Source organism: Capra hircus, chromosome 27 (genome assembly GCF_001704415.2).
Source record: "Capra hircus breed San Clemente chromosome 27, ASM170441v1, whole genome shotgun sequence".
Classification (NCBI taxonomy): domain Eukaryota; kingdom Metazoa; phylum Chordata; class Mammalia; order Artiodactyla; family Bovidae; genus Capra; species Capra hircus.
The window spans coordinates 31,382,497-31,405,741 of record NC_030834.1 but is presented as its reverse complement, the minus strand read 5'-3'; the positions used below and the strand labels follow the sequence as shown (position 1 = coordinate 31,405,741).

The 23,245-nt window shown below is 48.3% G+C and overlaps 2 protein-coding genes across 2 annotated transcripts in view; one reads left to right on the top strand and one right to left on the bottom strand.

Moving 5' to 3' along the window:
• WWC2 (WW and C2 domain containing 2) overlaps nt 1–20,925 on the top strand; it is a 148,224-nt gene extending 127,299 nt beyond the window's left edge. The window contains exons 18-23 of the mRNA XM_018041949.1: nt 1,754–1,952; nt 3,656–3,820; nt 5,643–5,735; nt 13,186–13,428; nt 15,735–15,862; nt 18,118–20,925. Of these exons, the coding sequence (XP_017897438.1) occupies nt 1,754–1,952; nt 3,656–3,820; nt 5,643–5,735; nt 13,186–13,428; nt 15,735–15,862; nt 18,118–18,184 (895 nt within the window). The 3' untranslated portion in view covers nt 18,185–20,925. The remainder of the gene's footprint in view (nt 1–1,753; nt 1,953–3,655; nt 3,821–5,642; nt 5,736–13,185; nt 13,429–15,734; nt 15,863–18,117) is intronic.
• On the bottom strand, nt 21,974–22,646 carry LOC102186369 (claudin-22). Its single transcript, XM_005698750.3, has one exon. The coding sequence runs from the start codon at nt 22,637–22,639 to the stop codon at nt 21,974–21,976; it is 666 nt and encodes a 221-aa protein (XP_005698807.3). The 5' UTR covers nt 22,640–22,646.

Sequence of the window (23,245 nt, the reverse complement as noted above, 5' to 3'; positions counted from 1 at the left end):
AAATTTAAACACAGACTCTTCTTCTGAAAACTACTGGAGGCGCCATTTAGGCGCTGGTAGTTCAAGAAGATTTTTAGAAAGCAGCTTCTGAGTGGTTACTTTGCTGTTTGTGCCGCTATTCACCTTCTTATACTATACCCTTCTCGTTTTTCATACCTCGATCTTTTAATTTTTTTAAAGAAAAAAAGGTTATTACAGCGTTTGTCTAGATACACATACGTATAAAGAACTGTATTTCCGAGTTTGCACTGTTTTCTCTAAAAAACATATTTTAGTGACGGTGTCAGTTTTTTTCTAGTACATATGTAAATTCATTTGGACTAATTTTGTGTGTATTGTTACACTGTTATGTTTGAACTACTGTCAACATATATTTGCATTTACATACATATATTGCAGCATTTGTGTGTATGTGTGTGTATATACAAGAGTTTTTACAAACTTGGAGTAACAAGGTGTAAATAACAAAATTGTGGATATTTGGAAGAAGCAGCTTACTACAGCGACCTAAAAAAGTACAGAGATACCTTGTTCTTATCAAAAGTCCTTTATAGTGAATAAAAATCAGAGCACTGCCCCCCAAAAAGTAAGTATGAGAGTGATTATGAGGTTCATCGTATCTTTAAATACCTTGCTTACATAAAGTACAACTTGTTTCACACATATTTCGAAAAAATACACTTAGAGGGTCTTCCCTGGCAGTCCAGTGGCTGAGACCCCATGCTGCCAAAGCAGGGAGCTTATGTTCGACCCCTGGTCAGAGAGCTAGGTCCCACACGCTGCCGCTGAAGGTCCTGCACGCCGCGACGAAGACCGAAAACCCCACGTGCCGCAACTGGAACCCGGCGCAGCCAGACAAGTAAATATTTTTAAAAATACGCTGAGACTGTAACCTGCGGGGACTGATGACTTGCAGTCCTCATTGCTAGTTCCCCCACATTCGTTTCATGACCAGGTGTTGAACAACTAGTCTGTTCCAACTTGTCGGATGTCACTGATCGCAGTTAAAGCTTGACCTTTAGTTATCAGTGGAAAAAGTGTTCCCATACCAAGAACATGAAACTCAACAAAGAATGAGATATTCTTCCCCATCCGGAGACTCTTTGCTCTCCTGTCAGATCAGTTTATGCAGAATATGAACCATATTTGTTTCCTGGAGCCTGACTTGTAGGGCCACCGAAGCCCAGGTAGTGGCTTTTGTTAAAGACAAGATCACAGACCATTCAGAGTCTTCTCTTATCCAAGTGCTAAGACTCTTCTATCCAGGGTTCCACCTTTGCTACACCGTGAGCACAGTTGATAATAGATATTTTTATTCACTCTTAGCAGAGTTGCTCTATTCTGTGGTTTGATTAATTGTGTAATAAATGAACAACTGACACCAAGTTATAGTATAGCTAAATTGACAATATTTTTAAATGGTGGGTTAAACTTCGTATGTGATGTTTTAGCATATTTAGCGTAATTTAGGACTGAAGTGACTTAGCAGTAGCAGCAGCAGGAATTATATCAAGTTTCATGAATTTCACTTTTTGGTATGAAATGATGGTGACTACTGCAGACTGCTGGAGAGTAAGATGTTGACTTTATTTTTCAGGGGCATTTTAGTAAAAGTTCCAGCCAGAAAACTGGCTTGTATTGTGATGTGTGAGTCTGTTCGTGACCCAGACGACGGGTTGACATGCCCAGCAGCACTGAGCACAGAGCACATCTGGCTGACCCTCAGCGGGGCTGTGTTCTGTGTCACGCATAGGTTGGCCATGCTGAGAGAGGCCTCGGATGAAACTGTGGCCGAGGAAGGGGCTGAAGTGAAATCGGCGGAGGGCAGTCGCTGTGTGGAAGACGTAAGCTCATGCCCAAGTGTGCCTGAGATGAATGAGGACGCAAGTAGGAAAGAAAGCAGCTGTGCCAGTGACCTTGGGAGTCAGCCCCCCGCAGGAACACCGGCCCTGGTGAGTGTGGCCGACCGTCCCCTCCTAAAGCGGTCTCCTAGAGGCACCACAGAGTCCAAGCTTGTCTCTGTGCATAATTCACGTTAGGATTTTTGTGCCAAAGCTGATCAAGATGAGTGTTTGTGGAAACACAAGAAGCATTATAAATGCCTTAACATTTTCAGTTCAGTTCAGTCGCTCAGTCATGTCCGACTCTTTCGACCTCATGAATTGCAGCACGCCAGGCCTCCCTATCCATCACCATCTCCCAGAGTTCACTCAAACTCATGTCCATCGAATCGGTGATGCCATCCAGCCATCTCATCCTCTGTTGTCCCCTTTTCCTCCTGCCCCCAATCCCTCCCAGCATCAGAGTCTTTTCCAATGAGTCAACTCTTCTCATGAACATTTTCAAGTGGGCCCCAAATATTCATTCTCTGCTTAAATTTCATAAAAGAAGATAAACAGTGCTGTTTAGCTCTCTGTGAATATTTACGTTTTCAGGATTTCCTGGAAAACTCCAGGATGCCTGCTGAACTGTTTTACGTTTCATAAATGTTATGAGTCTGTTTTGGTCTCAAACGTGAGGTGAGCGTGTGAAGCCTGTTTTGGTTAGATGGGATTCTCACTGAAACCAGTCCAGAAGGGGCAGGTGACCTGGTTCCATGCAGTTGCCAGGCCCATTAACCAGGTGGTTTTGCCGGTTAGTGAGGGATGTGGGGGCTTGCCTGGTGGTGCAGTGGTAAAGAATCTGCCTGCAACGCAGGAGACGAGGGTTTGATCCTGGGTCAGGGAGAGCTCCAGGAGAAGGAAATGGCAACCCACTCCAGGATTCTTGCCTGGGGAATCCCATGGACAGAACAGCCTGGCGGACTACAGTCCATGAGGTCACCAACAGTCAAACACAACTTAGTGACTCAACAAAGAGACATGTTGAGACCACCAGACTGCCATCTCCAAAGAGGGGAAACCATTTTCAAGGTTTGAGGGTGCCAACAAATGTGGGAGTTTAAAAAATTCCAATTAATTTCTGATTAAAAACAGTGCTATACCTTGACTGAAAACTTCATGTGTATGAGTACATTCGGCCCTCAGTGTCCATGGTTTCTGCATCCGTGGATTCAACCAACCACGGATCTGACTCAGCGACCCGCAGATAGTAACCGTGGTCCACCAGTGGCTGACCGCAATGATGGGGAACCCTAGATGGGGAGGCCAGCCGTGGGACCTGCGCATCCACAGAGCTCAGTGTGCTGGAACCCCACCCCCACGGAGACCCATGATGGCTCTATATATAAATTTGTATTCTGTGCAAACCAGAGGTTTAACTAGTGTATTTCCATCTCCCTATCTTTAACTACTTTTATCATTTATTCAGCCAAAAGACTAACCATGAGGTTGAATAATGTATAATGATGAAGCACTCCCAAATCAGACTCTTTGTAAAAGCACATTTACCCCTCTGTAAACCAAGGCTTCATTGTTTTAGGCCTGACCTATTAGAGGGGGCCCCACCATTCCATTTATGGGTGACCTTGTTGGACAAATACGATCCTACCCACTGAGGGTGACTTCCCAGAAACTAATAGAAAACCGCTTTTGCATCTGGAGAAAGGCCCTGGTGCTCCCTGCGTCTCTTATAAGCTGTTCCTTCCACACTCAGGAGAGGAGCACCCCATGCTCCTGTCTCACCACCCCTGACAGATCACCGACCTCTCTTCCAGGTTGATAAAGAGACAAACACCGACGAGGCCGGCAGTGCCAGCGTGGCCGTACGCCCCAAAGACCGCAGCAGCCTGAGTGCGCGCCAGCGCCCCTTCGTGAGGAGCAGCGTGATCGTGCGCTCACAGACCTTCTCCCCCGGGGAGCGGAGCCAGTACGTGTGCAGGGTAAGGCTCTGTGATGTCAGGGGCCTAGGGGTCAAGGGTCTTTGGGGTCAGGGGCCTAAGGGGTCAGGGGTCTTCGGGCTCAGGGGTCTGTAGGGTCAGGCGTCTTTGAGGTCAGGGGCCTATGGGGTCAGGGGCCTGCAGGGTAAGGCTCTGTGGGGTCACGGGTCCACGGGGTCAGGGGTATGCGGGGTCAGGGGTTGCAGGGTCAGGGGTCTGCGGGGTCAGAGGCCTATGGGGTCGGGTCTGCAGGGTAAGGCTCTTGGGGTCGGGTCTGCGGGGTCAGGGGTCTGCGGGGTCAGGGGTCTGCAGGGTGACAGGTCAGCAGGGTCAGGTGCAGGTCATTTCTGGGGAGCTGCCATATCCACCCCCTGCCCCCAGGGGTGGCCCATCAGTGACAATAGACTGGGCCATGGGCATCTTCAAATTCAAATTAGCAAATACTAATGACTAGAAATGCCAGAAAATATACATGAAATATCACACTCCCAGTCGTTCTTTTTAGTGTGGGTTGTTGGATTTTTTCCTTTCCTTTCTTTTCCCACATTTACCATCTGTTCGTTTCTACTGCCTTTGATCTGGCAAATAACTGACCTTAAGGGCCTGGCCGCTCAGTCTGTCTGGACCCCAGTGTGTATTCAAAACCTTCAGTGACGCAAGAGTTACGGTGGCTGGTGTATTTCGGCAGTGTATCGCGCCTGCTTCAAACCACGTTGGTCCTGCCGAATTAAAAATAGTGAATTGCGTTTCAGAACAAAAATCGCCTTCATTGATGCCTCCAAACAGATTCGTAGTTCTGTGGAGAGTATTGTGTGATATATATCAGTTTATCACATTCTAGTTCCATAATTATTTGTAATTTATAGAATTTAGTTTTGATGTTACAAAGTGAGTTAGAAAATGCTTACAAAATTCTAAATTTATCCATTCAGTTCCACAAACATTTTTATTAAGCATCTGCTATTTATCAAGCATAACTTCGGATATTTGGGATTCATCCGTGAACCAAAGACCCGGAGCTCTGCCCTTGCAAGGCTTTCGTTCTCATGAGTTGAGCCAAACAGTAAACATGGTGAATAACCTCTGACGTCTCTGGGTGAGGCCCAGTGCTGTGGAAAACCGTAGAGCAAGTTAAGAAGGGTTAGGATGTTGAGGATGAGGTTCACAAATTAAAGTAGCGTTGAGAACAGATGTCCCTGGAAGGTGATGTTTCAGCAAAGACCTGAAGCAGGTGAGGCAGTGGGGATGGCCCACCCGGGTGAGGGTGTCCTTGATGCTGTGACCTCACTCTGATCCTGAGCTCTGTGCCTCACACAAACTTTTCTTCTAAAGAATGGATAATGCATATTAGTTAACGATTCAAAGGATAATTTTATTTCAAAATGTATGTAATTATCTTAACACATAACTTTAACTAAAATCAAAAGGTAATTAATAAAATTAGAAAAGCATCAAACAGGGAAACACTTGTTTGAGGAAGATTTTCTTAAAAAAATAAACTGTGGAGAAGGAAATGGCAACCCACTCCAGTATTCTTGCCTGGAGAATCCCGTGGACAGAGGAGCCTGGCGGGCTACAGTCCATAGGGTCGCAAAGAGTCGGACACGACTGAAGCGACTTAGCACGCACACACAGGTGATGTCACTGATCCTCAGAACACACTTTTGAGTTGCAAGGGCATAACCCTCTGTTAAAAGAGAAAAGAAAGACAAACTAGTAGCTACGTTCCCTCTGTGATCAAGCTCTCAGTTCCAGACTTCCTCTAGCACAGGGTGTTGCACTGATTTCTTTCTTCCTTTTTTCTTTTTTAATCCTTTGTTGCCAGTTAAATCGAAGTGACAGCGACAGTTCAACGCTGGCTAAAAAATCACTGTTTGTGAGGAACTCCACCGAACGGCGAAGTCTGAGAGTCAAGAGGGTATGTAGTCCATCGGCAGCATCCCGAGGTTGCGGACCACCCCGAGTCGGGCATGTCAGACGCAGAAGCCCAGGGCCTCAGGGCCTCCTTGCTCCATGCTCCTGGGCTGTGGGTTGAAGCCACTGTAATCGTGGAGACATGAACGCAGTGTCTGTTCTGGAGAAGGATGAGTTAGAGACCGCTCATTCATCGCTGGGGTGGAACCTGTGATAGCGAAGGATAGATTCGATATGATGTGTGGACGGAGAAAAGGCTGCTGGGAATTGGGGGCGTCTTGGCCACTGGGGGTTGGGGGAGGCTAGCTTTGGCGCAGCTGTGGGGAGAGTATAACACCTGGTACCTTGTGTGAAGGGCAGATGTCCTGGTAAAGGAGCACGTAAAGGGGACGTCCTGGTTTCAGCAGCTTGCTTAGAAGATAGATCATTTCAGAAGACTAAGATCAATGTAGATGGAAAAGCTCAAGTCAGGTTTTCCTGGGAGCCAGAGATCTCTGGATAAGAGTGCAAGGACCACTCTGGGCAAATATTTAAATAATACAGTTGGAGTGTTCAGAAATTCCTGTTCACTTACCTGCAGCTGAAATGCTAATGGAAAGTTTTCGTTTGCTAATCTTTTGTTTTGTGCTGATTTCTGAAGTTGCTTTGTATCGGCTTAGAGTGTCTTGCTCAGTGGGAGCACAGCCCTGTGTGAGCTAAGCTATGCAGTGAGCTTACCTTGTCCGGAGAATCAGAAACCCTCCATGGGGAAGGTCTCTGGCCCTCAGACGACAATCTCAAAAGAAGGTGGTAGCTTAGTTGGGGTAACGGAGCAGGATGCTGGGCACTGTCGGTAGGTGGCCTGACATGGCGCAGGGCCCAGAAACACATTCAGAGAAGGAGTGACCCTGCTTGGCCAGAGCTTGGGCCTGGTGGACCGGAGTGAAGACTGGAGGGCATGGTGAATCATTTGTCTTCACCAGCGACCCCAGTTTCATGCCTCTGGGCAAAGTGCAGTGACTGGTTAACACTGAGCTTCCTGATTTAGCTTCCTAGTTACTTGACAGTCATAAGCACATTTCTTTTTTTCCAAAGGTAAATATGCAAGCATTGATTCAACCTCAGCATTTTCAGGACATTTTCAAGTATAGCTGTTTCAGGTTCCCAAACTTTATGCTTTAAAAGCACCTCAGTTTCCATCAACTAGAATGAAAATTCTTTTCCACTCGTTCCTAAGTCCCCTGCACTTTTTTAAAAAAGCTTTCTTATTTTGTATTGGGGTGTAGCCAATTAACAATGTTGTGGTAGTTTCAGGTGAACTGTGAAGGGACTCAGTCGTACATCTACATGTATCCGTTCTCCTCCAAACTCCCCTCCCACCCAGGCTGCCACATAACACTGAGTAGAGTCCCTTTTGCTAAACAGTAGGTCCTTGTTGGTTTTCCATTTTAAATATAACAGGCAGCCATAAGCTCATTCTCTTAGTCTGTGAGCCTCTTTTTGTTTTGTAAGTTCATTTGCATCGTTTAGAATCCACATATAAGGGATTTCATAGGATATATCTTCCTCTCTGTCTGACTTGCTTCACTCAGTATGACGATCTCTGGCTCCATCTATGTTGCTGCACGTGGCATTGTTTCATCTTTTTAATGGCTGAGTGATATTTCGTGGTAATAAATGAACCACATCTTCTGTGGCCGGTCCTCTGTTGATGGACACTTAGGCTGCTTCCCTGTCTTGTCTACTGTAAACAGCGCTGCAGTGAACATTCAGTTCAGTCGCTCAGTCGTGTCCGACTCTTTGCGACCCCATGAATTGCAGCACACCAGGCCTCCCTGTCCATCACCAACTCCCGGAGTTCACTCAGACTCATGTCCATCGAGTCCGTGATGCCATCCAGCCATCTCATCCTCTGTCGTCCCCTTCTCCTCCTGCCCCCAATCCTTCCCAGCATCAGAGTCTTTTCCAATGAGTCAACTCTTCGCATGAGGTGGCCAAAGTACTGGAGTTTCAGCTTCAGCATCATTCCCTCCAAAGAAATCCCAGGGCTGATCTCCTTCAGAATGGACTGGTTGGATCTCCTTGCAGTCCAAGGGACTCTCAAGAGTCTTCTCCAACACCATAGTTCAAAAGCATCAATTCTTCGGTGCTCAGCCTTCTTCACAGTCCAACTCTCACATCCATACATGACCACAGGAAAAACCATAGCCTTGACTAGACGGACCTTAGTCGGCAAAGTAATGTCTCGGCTTTTGAATATGCTATCTAGGTTGGTCATGACTTTTCTTCCAAGGAGTAAGCGTCTTTTAATTTCATGGCTGCAGTCACCATCTGTGGTGATTTTGGAGCCCCAAAAAATAAAGTCTGACACTGTTTCCACTGTTTCCCCATCTATTTCCCATAGGGTGCTTATATCCTTTCAGATCCTGTTTTTCTGCAGATACATGCCCAGAAGTGGGATTGCAAGGCCCCTGAGCTTTTAAAAACACATACTTTTAGAGAATGATAACACTCTTCAGAGAACTTTTAACCAGAAGTGTTTTATGAATTGGGTGAAGCTGAAAAACAGGGGAGTTACTGATAAACCTTAATTCCCAGAGCTTCTTGAACCGGATAAAGGTTAATCCTGAAACGTCATTTAGGAGATCATTGTTGATGGCTTTTGAGGTGAGCAGGTGGAGTCTAGTAGATGCGAGTGAAGAAGAGTATTCTGATGTAGGAGTTACAGCCCAAGACGTGAAGGGAGCTGAAGGGAGCCAGACGGGCGTCCTGGCTGGGAAGGCAGGGACCCCACGAGAGGCACAGGGTTCGGGGGCTCGTCCACACACCCCTTCCCAGCTCAGCGACACCAGGGAGATGGGCAGAGCTTACACACAAGCACACCCTTGGTTACACACTCACCAGCAGGCTGTGCACACGGGATTCTTTACAAACCCTCCTCGTGCCCGACAGCTGGGAAGGGTTTCTGGTCTTGAAACAGTCAGAGAGGGTGTGTGTCCAGATGATTCTGCTGTCTGTTAGAGAGGAGGTTGAATAAAGGGAACGCTAATAAGATACTGAAGCTCCAGTACTCTGGCCACCTGATGCGAAGACTGGACTCATTAGAAATGACCCTGATGCTGGGAAAGATTGAGGGCAGGAGGAGAAGGGGGTGACAGAGGATGAGATCACTGGATAGCATGAATCAATGGACATGAATCTGAGCAAACGCTGAGAGGTAGTGAAGGACAGGGAAGCCTGGCGTGCTGCAGTCCATGGGGTCACAGAGTCAGACACGCCTGAGCAGCTGAACAGCACCAGTCGTAAGAGCAGCAGGATACACTGGGCGGAGAAGGGGAATCGGAGGAGACAGTGAGCGCTATTCAGGTCTGGGCGACGGCTCTGGTACGAGAAGAGGGATGGACGGACCTCTCCCTCCCGTCTGTCATGAGCGCTGTCGTCATGCCAGCCCTCCCAGCTGGGATACCTGTCAAGCCTGAGTCCTTCTCTCTCGTATCAGGCAGTACCCGTTTTCATGAGCAGTAATCCCTTTTTTTCCATCCCCACTGCCAACAGTCTAGGCAGGAAACACCCATCTCATCTCCCTCCGCCCCAGTAGTCCCACCCACCCTGTCTGAACACCTTTCCTCACGCGGGTGTGACCCAGCCCTGAGCATCCCTCCCTGCCTTCCTTCCTGTGACACTGTCTCACGTTTATCTATTGTTTACTGTCTCGTGAAAGTCTCGCTCAGTCGTGTTCAACTTTTTGTGACCCCTATGAACTATACAATCCATGGAATTCTCCAGGCCAGAATACTGGAGAGGGTAGCAGTTCCTTTCTCCAGGGGATCTTCCCAACCCAAGGATTGAACCCAGGTCTCCCACATCGCAGGTGGGTTCTTTACCAGCTGAGCCACAAGGGAAGCCCAAGAATACTGGAGTGGGTAGCCTATCCCTTCTCCAGCGGATCTTCCCAACCCAGGAATCAAACCGGGCTCTCCTGCATTGCAGGTGGATTCTTTACCAACTGAGCTATGAGGGAAGCCCTATTTCTATGGTTTTCTATTGTTTACTGTCTCATATTGAGAGGGTAACAGGCAGGAAGGCCAGGGGTCTCCAAAAGCTTCCTGCAAAACTCAAGCTCTCAAGTCTGGAGTCAGTGTCTGTCCCAAGACATACATTGTATCTCTTCAAGTAAGCTCATAAAGTAAAATTAGTCCTGTAAAGGCTTCTGTGTACTTTTTGGATCCTCTGGATAGTCTCGACCACAACTGGTACTGTTTGAATTTCAAGACTGAGGCAAGCCCTCCTGGAAAGGTGCCCTGACTCTCAGCCTGTTCAGTTGGGAGCCCCAGATACAGGGGCAAAGTAAGAGGACAGGAGGGAGCTGGAGGTTTCACACCCAAATCTGTACCCTTAGGACACAAGTCTGGCATGTCTCGCAGAGAGATAAAGAGCAACACATAGGGCACTTCTACCTATTTCTCTTGTTTTCTATGGAACTGGTCTAGTTGTGAAACAGTATCATTAAGAAACCCTTCAACTGGCCAGTGTTCCCCATCTTTCAAAGGTTACCCGGCCATTCAGTATCACGGAAGAAGATCAGGCATGTCTTTTTAAATACTGGAGATCAAACTTGTCCCAGCTTTTTTTGTAAGGAAAAAAAAAAAAAAAAAAACGTTTTAAAGGAGTGGTTCTGGACCTGCTAGTTCGCATCTGTAAGAGAGAAAAAAGCAGCATTCACAGCCATGACTTTTTCAGCCAGAAGCATCCTTCCCTGCTCTAGATGGGGGTGTAGACAGACTCTCCACCGAAGCTTTCCTTCCCTGGTCGGACTTAGTCTGTCCCTTACCGACGCAGGCGTCTTACTCTTCCCTCCCGGTTCTACCTCCGAGGGGGTGGAGATGCGCCAGGGGTAGACCTATGGCACCCCAGACTGACTTGGTTCCCTACCACCAAGACCTTGGTGTGGTTTGCTCTCTACCCTGATGCCACCGGGGTGGAGCAGAGTAGTTTTCCCAGAACGTCTGCCAAGCTAGGACTCCTCGGGGAAGCATCCGTCTTTACTTGCCTCTGTGCATTCCTGAGTATAGTCCTGACCGCAGTAGAAGCAGAGTCATAAAGGGATGCACGGCAACCGGGATGCCCATTCTGAGTGTCTCCATGCCAGGATATGTGATAGCAAAAGAGGTGGTGGAGGGCTGGCCAGCGAGGAAAAAGGGATTTTTGTCCTTGAGCTCTTAGGACCAGTCCTTCCGGTTCATTTCCACAGGTTCCACAAAAGGAGTATCTAGGGAGTTGAGAGTTGGGAGTTGAGCAACTTCCCTTTCACTTTTCATTTTCGTGCATTGGAGAAGGAAACAGCAACCCACTCCAGTGTTCTTGCCTGGAGAATCCCAGGGACGGGGGAGCCTGGTGGGCTGCCGTCTATGGGGTCACACAGAGTCGGACACGACTGAAGTGACTTAGCAGTAGCAGTAGCAGGGAGTTGAGACAGATGCCACCAGAGAACCTCCTCGGGTCTGCTAAGAGCTAATGCTACCAAAGGAAGAAGCCCGTTGCACTTCCAGTCCGACCAGATCCTGCAGTCCCCGATCTGTGTCCTCAGAAACCTCATGGTCACCAGCGGTGCTTCTGTCCACATAGACAGGAGACACAGCCGTGACAAAGACTCACTTTCAGGTCGCTGGCTCCTGAGGCCAGCAGCCAGGAGAGTGACCTCTAGCCTGAGAGACGTTCCTGGAGCTGGAGTTCCACCTCACTCCCAAACGTGCTCCTGTAACTTTCGGCTCCTAGCAAGGCTAGGCGCTTCCATGACGACCAAGCTTAGGGTCTAAGTAAAAGCACATAGTGATGGCATGAATCACAATCCACTGGAAGTCTGTGATCCAGCAGATTATGCTAGTAGTTCTAATTCCCCACGCAGTTATGAAATGGTCCAAGATGACCGAGGAAGGAAAGTTCGGTGCACACGCCTTGCCCATCTCGGGCCGCTCTCCTAGCAGGGACCTTGGGTGCCTCTTGGCATTGGCAGATCAGTGTGAACCCCGACAAGGTTCCCTTTTTAGGGGCTGCCTTCAGTCATGACGAGGCACCACGAAACCGCAGAGCAGGGCTCGTCGCTTGCTTCTCGCGGGGCGTGTCATTCATTCTCACAGGCACACTGTAGAGTTAGCAAAGCGGAGAACGCGCATACTGAGAAATCAGAGAGGCTAGGCCCCGGACGAGCCCCCAAGATGATAGCCAAACGATGTAGGATTCATGATCTCTGAAGAAGATTTAACTCCAGGACCAGGAACCAGGCTTGATCACTCAAGAGTTTTTGTATAGCAGAGTTTTATTAAAGTATAAAAAGCAAAAAAAAAAAAAAATATAAAAAGCGACAGAGAAAGCTTCTGACACAGACATCAGAAGGGGGACGGAGAGTGCCCCCTAGCTAGTGTTAGCAAGGGAGTTATGTACTTTTTAAATTAGTTATTACAATAAATCAAAAGAATATCTCAAGGTTATAAAAATCTTACTAGGCCCACTCCCATAATTTACATTTTAAGATAACAGGATTAGCCAAATGGTTCAGGAAGGAGAAACTGTCCTCAAGCAGGATACATGTTGTTATATAATCCTTAGTATAGAGTTTAAACTGAGTTGTTTGTTGTGTAATCATCAGTTGGGGACTTAAAGAAAAACAAACGTTTTATGTGACTTAGACTAAGGAATGTAGGGGAAACAAAAAGATGTTCGTCCTTTCCTTCTCCATGAGAATTCCAGGCCCCTGTCTCCACTTTGAGAGCCCCAGACCCTTTTCTCCTCGAGCCCCGGACTTCTTATCAGCCTGCCTAGGAATTGACTCTCAACATCATCCTCTAAACCAGTTCCTCTAGGTCAGAAATCATGTCTTCTCCTCCTAGTGTTTGTTTTGCCTACAGACCCCCAGCGGGGGTCTTACTCATACACAGTCAATGATTATTTCTTGATAAGTGGATAAGCTTGGCCCCAGAAGGAATTCAGTGGCGAGAATGAATGATTCACAGTAATTCAGGGGCGAGAGTGGGTGTCAGACAATGGGAAGTGAGGAAGGAGCCAGAGTCAAAGGACGTTGGTTAGAGGAGGGCGTCCGGACCCCTGCTCCGCTGAGCTGGGTGTACAGAAGTGATGGGCAAAGGTGTGCACTGCGGGGACACAGGTGCAGGCCTGACTCAGAGTCAGTTCCTCACGACGTATCTGCGGTCTGCAGAGGGCAGCTCTGGGCAGTCAGCTGGTCAGGCTGAGCTAGGCTGCACCCTGGTAACAACTTCAGAGACTCTGCAGTTCAGGGCAGTACAAGCTCGTTTGCCTTGGCCGAGCGTGCTCCGAGGTGGGCGGTGCCTGGTTCCTGTCTCCCTGGGGACCGGGCCACCACCCCTTGGCCCTCAGCGGCAAACATAGGAGCCCAGGAGCCCTCCTGTCCGGGGACTGCCACTGCAGCGGGGCTGTCGTGTCATACTCTAACCCCGCAGGCGGTGTGCCAGCCGGTCCTCCGGAGGGCAGCACCCGAGTGCCCCATGCGGACCTCCCTGGACCTGGAGTTGGACCTTCAGGCCTCCCTGACCCGGCAGAGCCGCCTCAACGACGAGCTGCAGGCCCTCAGGGGCCTGAGGCAGAGGCTCGAGGAACTGAAGGCCCAGGGCGAGACAGACCTGCCGCCAGGCGTGCTGGACGACGAGCGCTTCCAGAAGCTCCTGAGACAGGCGGGGAAGCAGGTACGCGGCGCCTGAAAGCCTCTTGCCAGTGGAGGGTGCCAGCCTGCACCCCCACCCCACTCAGGTCTTCACACCCAGCGTGTCTATCCCAGTCATATTTCTCCTGCCCAGTGGCAGCCGTGGCATCAGACCACAGAGAGGAAAGAGCCACAGCACACAGGGCATTGGCTTTGGAGAAGGGTCTGCCTCTCCTGAGTACAGGTGCTTTTTCATCTCTGTGTTTACCAGCTCTGCGTACAGGCAGGTCACCTGAGTCATGAGCTTTTCTTTCCCGTCTCTGAAGTTTGCTGTCCCCGGCTGGAGACTGTGTCCCCTGTGCGCCTTGCATTCTGGCGCGGAGGTCAGTGAGAACCACTGGCTTCTCTCCTGCTTGCTCTGCAGCCCCACGTCCACTCCTTACACACACGGGGACACCCCAGTGCACACTTGCACGTGCACACACACCCCTACCCCTTCACGTCCACCTGTCTCCTGCGGTTGGGGATTTGTGGGGTTTTCGGCACTGTGGCCATAAAGTGCCTAGCAGTGAGCGAAGAGCCTGCCAGTTGTCATAAAAGATACGGCTCCCGGGGAAGCCGTGAACAGAAGTCAGTGTCAGAGCCCAGGCTGGCCTTCCTCGTCCGGAAAGCCACCAGGCCTGCAGGTGGCATACGTTACCTTCCTCCTTTATGGCGGGAAGTCTGTTTTGCAGCTCAGAATAAAAAGGGAATCAGAATCAGTGTCCTCGTGCGCCATACAAGCCCCGTGGGAGGCAGAGCGAGGAGCCGGGACTGTAAATCATCGAGGATCATGTTCCCGCTCCACCCGGCTCCTTAACGTGACTGGGACTAAATCACTGGACCTCCCTGTGGGGCAAGCTCCTACCCAGTACTCTGAAGGTTAATCACACTCTCCTGAAAGTGAAAAGTGAAAGTGAAAGTCACTCAGTCATGTCCGACTCTGTGACTTCATGGACTATACAATCCAGGGAATTTTCCAAGCCAGAATACTAGAGTGGGTAGCCTTTCCCTTCTCCAGGGGATCTTCCCAATCCAGGATCGAACCGGGGTCTCCTATATTGCAGGCAGATTCTTCACCAACTGAGCTACGAGAGAACCCCACCCTCTCCTAAAACCCGGGGCATAACACTGGCTTCCCAGATTTCAATCACAGGACCCTGTGGACGTTAACACTCCTGTACAGTTTGGGGGCACCTTTCTCATTTCAGTAGCATTTGCAAAGAACTCCTAGTCCTACGATTGCTGCTGTATCAGCTTGGCTGTAAACCAGACTTTGTCCTGTCTCTTAAGCCTGAAGACCTTATTCTTTGACTCTAAAGTGTATAGCTGCCTGCGTTAATAACAGGAGCCCAGAAGGGTCCCATTGACAGGAGGACCCATCAGCTCGCTGCAGGCAACGCCATCAACAAAGCCATTTTCCCGCCTGTCTCCTAGTGCCGACTGCCTGCCTCTGGCCTGAGCTGACCTCTCTTGTAAGACTCCGAATTTCGTCACCCATTTCCTTTACTACCCTCACTGCCCCCACCGTGACCAGTGGTCTCCAGGAGGCAGGACCACATTTAAACCTCGCTGCTGGAGCACCCACTTGGGAGGCCGTGGGTGCCCAAGCGAGCTTGTGTCCCCAGCCCCCCGGCTCAAGTGACCCCTCCCGACGCACACTCTCCTCCCTGCCGAGGGCCACAGCGCAGCTCATCCTCTCCGCAGCTGGAGGCTCTGTGGAAACTTAGGGGCTGGGGCTTCCCCTGCCCCCCGCCCCCGACCCGGGGTGTCTGCAGTCTGGTGGGTGAGAAGGACATCACTTTATAAAACTCTCTGAGCTGCATGCCCCTGTGCACTTTTCTGGCGCGGTGTGTCAGCTTTATATCAATAAACAACTTTTAAAAGGCGTGAGACAGAAAGAAAAGGTAAGAGATTGAAAGCCTGTTCACCAAAATTTAACGGTAGCTACTTCTTGAACATGGTGCTATAAGTACTTTTTAATTTTTTAATTTTTTTTTTGAGAGGGAGGGTTACTAGGAGTTCTAGGGGTAACTAAATGATCCCATATTGCCTATATCAAAAGATTATTTTTTAATGGGTTAAAGCTCCCCCTTGCCCCAACCCAGGGGCTGCTCCCTGTGGTCGGCGCGAGGTGGGCTTGCGCGTGTCTTCCCCTCCCCTAACCCCGGACTTGGAGAAAAGCGCCCGCGGCCTGCGCTGCCCGGCCCGCTCCTGACGGGAGCCCCGGCAGCTTCCAGGCCTGAGAGCGCGACCTCGGGAGCCTCCGAGTAACGTCCCCGGGGCCCTGTGCTTCCGTTTCCCCGCCAGGCCGAGCAGTCCAAAGAGGAGCAGAAGCAGGACCTGAACGCGGAGAAGCTGATGCGGCAGGTGTCCAAGGACGTGTGCCGGCTCCGCGAGCAGAGCCGCAAGGTGCCCCGGCAGGTGCAGTCCTTCCGGTGAGCGCGGGGACCCCGCGGGGCCCGCGCCTCGCAGGGTCCAGACATGGGGCCCGGGAAGGGGCGGTGGGGGGGAGTCGGGGGAGGGAACGGAAGGCTGGAAGGCGTGGCAGGCCGGAGCTGGGTGATGTGACTTCTGCTCTTGGACGCACCAGCCTAACATTTCCAGTAGGGCAGCTCAAGGAACCACGGCCTGTAGACAAGCAGAGATAAAAATCTGGAGCCAGGATTAAGGATCAGGTGGGAGATAAAAATGCCAGCCTGCATCCTACGTATAGTGGTTCCCCAACCAGATGTGGGTCCAACATCCCAGGAAGGGTGAGAAGGTGACCAGGAGAGGAGATGGCTGGGGTGTTGGAAGAACCTGCCAGAGAGGTGGGGTGGGGGGTGGTGATTGGTCCTGGTCTGGGGTCCTGGTGAAGGATGTTGTCAAACACAGCAGCAAGAAGAGGATTGACATTCCCTGAACAGAGAGCCATGTGACCATCCAAGGACACTTTCAGTGGAGCGGGGAGGGGGACACAGAAGAGGTGTGGCTTTATTGGTTGTGGGGTGTGTGTGTGTGTGCATGTGTGTGGGGCGGGAGAGGTGCGTGTGTATGTGTGGTGTAGAGGAGACTGTAGGAAGCTCCTGGTGGAAGGGGAGAGACCCGAGGAGCGTGTTTGATAGCAGAGGCAGGGTAACGTGGAGGGGCTGGACGGGAACGGATGGGGTTTGATGCCAGAGGGTGAAGTGGGAAGTCAGGGTCGCCTGAGTGAGTCCAGGGGGGCGAGAGGGGACGGGCACATCGTGGGCTCAGACTCTTAGTATGCTGCCCTGAAGAGTCAGCGTCTTCCTGTCTCCATTCAGCTCCAGAATCACTCTTGGAACTTGCAGAGGATGCTGCTTGGGATGGTAGGGGATTGTGGAACTGCAGGGTGGCAAGAGGAACCTTCTCATGCCTTTGGTGCTGTGGTCACTTGGAGAGTAAGAAACACAGTTCAGTTGGGAAGTCATCCAACCCCAGCAGTTACTAACCCCAAAATAAGTTGTAAACACTCCCCAGTCCTTTAGCATCCAGACCCTCGCACGTCACCAGGCAGGTGATGCAGACGAGGGAGGTGGGCCAGGATAAGGCATCTGCCTGGAGGCCTCCAGGCCAGGGTCCCTCCACGGCCCCGGGGACACTGCCTGAGCTGCTGTCTCACCTGAAATCAAAGGTAGAAATCAGGAATTTGATGTGACCTGTCTCAAGTGGAAACCCTGACAACTAACTCGGGAGTTTATAAAGCACCATGTAAGCCGAAGACATTTGTTTTCGGAGAGTGTCAAAGCAGAGGTCCCAGTATTGAGGTCTGTCTTCAGTGACGTCATGACCACTTTCACCTGCCTCTTAAATTCTTCATTTTATCTCATGGAATTGAGCAAATGGACAGGACTCTGCACCACAAAAATAGCTCTCCTTCCAGTTTCCTGGGGGTTTTCATGCTTCCTTCCTTCTCTCTCTCTCTCTCCTTAGACTTGGAGCTTCTCTCCTCAGTCCTTGAATCTTCACCATCGTCCTCAACCATCTAATCTGTATCCCTCCTTATGGCAGCCAGCGTGCCCCGCGTGGGGACCCCCTCAGCAGACTGTGTTCCACATGAAGACTTTGTAGAGGATAGACCTATTGCTCCTGCCTTGGGTGGCACTGCAACCCTGAAACCTTCTTTCTTTAACACTCTGCTGACCTCTGAAGACCATCCCACCCCCTTGTTAGTCACTTTGTGGCTCTAAGGTTGTTTCCACCATACTCGCCCCTGCCCAAGTCGGATTCAGGCAGATCTGCCTTTACAATGGTCAGGCCCGTCTCTTCTCCCATCTCGTCCCGGTACCCATCACTTGTTAAGTTGCCCCCGACCTTAGCGTGGTATTGAGTTGGAAGAATTTTCCCAGGAGCATCTACTTTTCTGTAAGGATTCTGGCCTCTGGAATTCTCTGCCCCCTGGTTGAGAAACACGCAGGCCTAGACTGACACCCCCCCCCCCAATGATTTAAAAACTGAGGTTGGAAACCCTGGAAGGACCTTACTACCTCTGTCCACAGAGTTGCTGCTGTCCCTCAGGTCCTTTGGACAAAGGGGAAGGCAATCTTGATTTTAAATGGAGTTCTAGCTAAGGACAAAAGCTCCCATCCAGGCCTGTAGAGACACTGGCATCCTTGGGACTGTTTCTCTCGGGCCCAGAGCATTTTCAGCATCCTGTTTAAGCTGGTGTGTTTCTCACCCCTGGTTCCAGGGAGAAGATTGCCTACTTCACCAGAGCGAAGATAACCATCCCGTCCCTGCCCGCTGATGACGTGTGACCACATCGCCGATGAGCTCGTTTTCCACCTCTTCGTTTCTTAGGGAGGGCAAAAGACTGAACATGTGTCTTGTTCGGGATTTTGTTTTGTAATATAACCATCAACTCTTAAAGAGCTTTTATTTCACATCAGATTTTCAAACATGTTAATTTGTAAAGTATCTTGAATATAATTCTTATTTGTTTAAAAAAGAGGAAAAAAAATCAGATAACCAAAACAGGATCACCCAGTACCCAAATGTACAGTATTGCCAGTGGGCTTTATTTTGTAGAAATGGAATAGAGGCAGGACCCCACGTGTATCCCACTGGACCGACTGCTGAGAAATAACTTGGTTTAGCAGAAGGCGGTTTCACGTTTCCTTTGTCCTCCTCTGAGCCACCGTGAGGCTGGCAGCTGGTGACCCTGGGTGCCTGAGGGCGGCTTCTTTCACGGGAGCAGGAGCCTCAGTGCGGGGTCCCAGGTCCACGTGGGACAGAGGGCACATTCATCTCCATCACCTCTGTTGGAACACCATGTCCTGAGAACAGCTTCTTTTTGTCCTTTTCTATGTGTCTAAAGAAAATAAAAACAAAACGCTGAGTATAAGAAGGTAAGGATGCAAAGGAGCCGTTCTCCTGGCAACACTTCACATCTCGTGACGTGTGTCTTTAAAGGCCGGGAAATGCAAGGGGAAGAAGGCCAGTTCGCCTCCAACACAACAGAATCAGCACATCAGTGAGCAGCCGCTGCTTCTCAGTCGGCGTGAGCGTAAGTGTTCACACCCAGGTGTCAGGCGTGCACCAGGCGGGTTGGGTGCCAGGCATGAGGGTGGTACCCGGTAGAGGAAGGTGGGGGCCCAGGGCTTGGAGGAACGGCGGTGCCGGCGATGCGAAGGGAGACGCGTCAGCCTCATGCGGTGCAACTGGGAGCAGAGGAAGGGATGTCTTGACTGAATCGGGGTTGCCAGATACTTCAGTAAACAGATCTCGTCAAACATTTACTAGAAGTTACTTTGCAGCCGTCATTTTTAGGGAATCCTGTCTGTAAATTGTGGTAAACTGTTAGGATGCAAAGAGAAGAGAGTGCCTGGGAAGATTATTAAATTGAAGTAAAGGCTGAGTCACTTGTTAAAAAAAAAAGTATATTCCAGACGAACAAGATGGAAACCAACTAAAGTTCCCTCCGGTGGAGAATGTTAGCTTACCCAACTCAAGCACTTCTTAAACAAATCCCCAGTGTAGTCCTGCCTGCATACAAGGCTTTTAAAATAAACAGTTTTTGTGCAAGTTAAGCCATACTTTCTACCCGGTCTGTAATACTGGAAGAGGCAGGGTTTGGTGAGCCACCTTAGGTAGCAAGTGAAATCAATTTTTTTTTTTTTAAGAGATGAAAAAATTATCTTAAAGGAATGGGTCCCATAAAAAAAGAAACATGAGTTATATTCCTAAGCTAGAATCCTCATTGGTAAGAATTTATATTTGAAAGAAATTACACATGTTTTGGAAAGTTCATTTTTTCAGAATCAGAATTCAAATCAAGCCATTTCTGAGCCTAGAACTGGAATGACTTTTCCTAAGTGTCCCCACCGTTTATGTACAAAAGTCTCTGAAGTGATAACTGGATGTGACAGTACTTTGAACAAAAACCAGCCTCGTGAATTGACTGAGCACAGTCCTCGCAGGCAGCCCAGTTCATCCTATTAGGTGACCGAGGAGAACCGGAGAAAGAGCACCGGTCTTCCTTGTCAAGGTCAAATGTGAAAAACAGAAGTTTATTTAATGTAGAGTTAAATGAAGGTCAGCTGTCTTCAGCTTCTCAGTTTGACCATGAAAATGTTTATAGGATTATGTGTGGTTGTACCGTACGATTTTATTTTCTTCATTTATTTATTTACGGTCTTATTTATGTTCTGTTTAATATATAGTTTGGTTCTGGCCATCTTAAATGTTTGACATAGAAGAGGCTATATTGGAATATTTGCAGCTTTATAAATTCCATCAGATTAGCTGTTAACTTTTTGTACTACACAAGAGTTTCAGACAGGCATAAAAGAGTAAAAGCTGTCTCAGGCTGGTAGTTAGCAGTTGTATGCAAGATGCTTCGGTCTTATTTTACAGCATTTGCTCATTTCTAACATGAAAGACAAACTTATTTTAATATAATCCTTTTTCACACTTTAAAAATCAGCAATAGTGTTATGTATTTATAGGCAGCTTTTAACAATCCTGTCGTATTTGTACTAACCCAAATGATTCACAGTGACAAAACATTTTAATAACTTGATCACAAAACCATCTGGACAACATGAATTTTAATATTATAAATACTATTTTTTAAAGGTAGAATTTATTCTTCACAGGGTAAAAAGAATGTAATATTTAGTTCTCAAGTTTGAATTATCAGTATGTTATTACAATTTTGTATATCAGAATCTAAGTGTTACAGGTACAAAAAGAATATTGCTAGCCAAATGAACAAAGTTTAGCTGAATCTCTGTAGCATGCAAATCAAATAAATTTAAAATCTTTTTTGGTATTACTTTATATTGTATTAAATATCAAAAGCTCAGGACTGAAACTAAATATTTAATCAGGTTAAATTCTGAATATGTTTCTGTTTTAATTTGTCTTGTTTGTAAAAGTATGCAAATACATCACATAGATTAACTCTGGTTTCTGCACTTTTCATGTGTTCGTGGATGGGAAAAAAATTCAGTGTTTTTTTTTTTTTAAACAAAGATACATATTGCCTAATACTTTATTTCAGTGTCTTTATTGTTCACTTAATTTTCCTGACTGGCACAAACACAAAAGTTTACTCAAACTATGTAACAAACAAATATAAAATCTTTCAGGAAGAATTCCTCAAGCCCACACTTGTTGTGAATAGCTATTGCCTGGACCATATATATCAATGATTCTTTTAAAAAGGGGCCTGGGGAGGGGTGGTGCTCTGCCCACAGCCCCCGGTCCTGGCCCACAGCGCCCCTGTGCCTGCTCCATCTACTCCAGAACACGGGGCACAGAAGCAAAAGCATATCTGTGCGGTAGATTTTTACATGAGTCTTTAAACCTCCAGGCTGCCCTGTGCTTCAGATGGTCTCCAAAGAGGCACTGAGCTCTACAATTAAAACGGAGATGGTGTGTCCCCCATAGGCATCTCTCATGCTTTCAGACAACCAGCGATTCTTTTAGTATAATCAGACAGCCAGACTTCTGTTGTTTAATTGCTAAGTTGCATCTGACTCTGCCACCCCATTGACTGTAGCCTGATGGGCTCCTCTGTCCATGGGATTTCCCAGGCAAGATACCTGGGCTGGGTTGCCCTTTCCTCCTCCAGGGGATCTTTCCAACGCAAGGATCAAACCCATGCAATTCTTTACCACTGAGCCATCAGGGAAACCAGACTTCTAGTTTCAGTATAACATGATTTTAAACACTTAAAAGAAGTCAATGATTCTCAGTAACGTTTTCATTTGCCAAGTGATTTTATCTCTATGAATAACACCTTCAAAAGATGTGTAGGTGCTAATATAATGTTTTATTGACCAGTTCCGTGCAGTCACTGAATCTGTTTTAAAATTGAGAAAACCCATCCCCAGTAATGAGTATGATAACTATTAAGTCTTGAATGGTTTTGGTCTCAGAGTAGAAGAAAATAATTTACCACCTTAGAAAGAAATGACAGTTTCAGAAACAACAAAGGAAAATGCATTTTAGAAAATGGAAAGCATAGTGAACGGGTGACCGTGTAACCAGGAAATCCTACCAAATCATCCGAGGAGGAGACACCGAGGACCCCTTCTGGCTTAGAGTTTCAGGTGAGTGGTTTTCATCTCCAGATGTAGACGGTGAGGCTGCGTTTCTGCCACTGCGTAGTGGCCGGAAGCCAGGGGAGCCTGGGTCCCGCAGGCAGCCCAGTTCAGCAGACACCCTCCTAGCAGGAGAGAAAATCCAGCAAACCAGCCGATAAAGAGGGCCTCTCCAAACTCCCACCTGGGCACAATCTCGGGGATGCGCTCGTCCCAGAACTCCTGCACTGTCACGTGGGCCACCCAAGAGACGGGAACGAGGGCTGTGACGCCCGCTGTCCAGAACAGAATTCCTCCCAGGATCAACAGCCGCTTCTTGACGTCCCGCTGTGTCTCTCCAATCCTCAGGCAGTCCAGGCCAAAGCCCGACACCAGCAGGCCCAGGAGCCCCAGCCCATTCGAGAGGAACATTAAAACCCTGGAGATCCTGAGCTCAGCAGGCAAACCCAGGAAAGACTCGAAGTCCTTGCACTGCACCCCCACTTCCTCCTGCACGACACAGGCTTGCCAGAGCCCCATGGTCCAGTTTTCCATTTCATTTAAGTCCAGGTTGAAATTCTTCCATTGCGGCAGGTAGTTTGTAAGACAGGATAAAACCCATCCCAGCAAGGATAATGAAATTCCAACTAATTGTACCACCGCCCTAAACACTAAAGCCATCATAAAATGCTGCGACCTTAGCCAGGCTCACCCCTGTCTTTCAGTGGCTGTGAAAAGTGTGACACTTGTATTAATATTATCACTTGCAGAGCTCAAAACGATTTTTTCATTGTGTATATAGGAGGATTCTTGCCAGAGTTGCTATTGTTCGATTCTGTGTTGAATAGATTTCAGAAGGATAGGGAAATAATTTTGCAAACCAGTCATGCCAAGGTGTGGCCAAGATCATGTTCACGTCCTATGGACTGCATTTCGTAGTGTGCAGTTTGTCCCCAAAATAACATGAACTGGTAATAACCCTTTCATTGTGAATGTATAAATGGTTCTCATGTTCCCAAACTTTCTGATAAGTCAAAGAATTAAGAAGTCTCCAGGCAAAATGTTTAATTGACAGTTTGGTTCAACTCCTGCTGCTTTTTATCTAATTGCACCTGTCAGACTTTCTTCTTTTCAGAGGTCTCATATTTCAGTACGCCTGTTGTGGTGTTATCAGCTTTAAAAATAGGTTCAACACAAGTATTTCTTAACCAAATCAAACAAAGAAATTTCTTCTGTAGCCTTTAAATCGGACTTTTGTTTTTTAATCTCTTAGGCTACATATACCCTATA

Bases quoted from the DNA above. Each gene is read 5' to 3' on its own strand.
- LOC102186369 (XM_005698750.3), bottom strand. From the start codon at position 22,639: ATGATGGCTTTAGTGTTTAGGGCGGTGGTACAATTAGTTGGAATTTCA.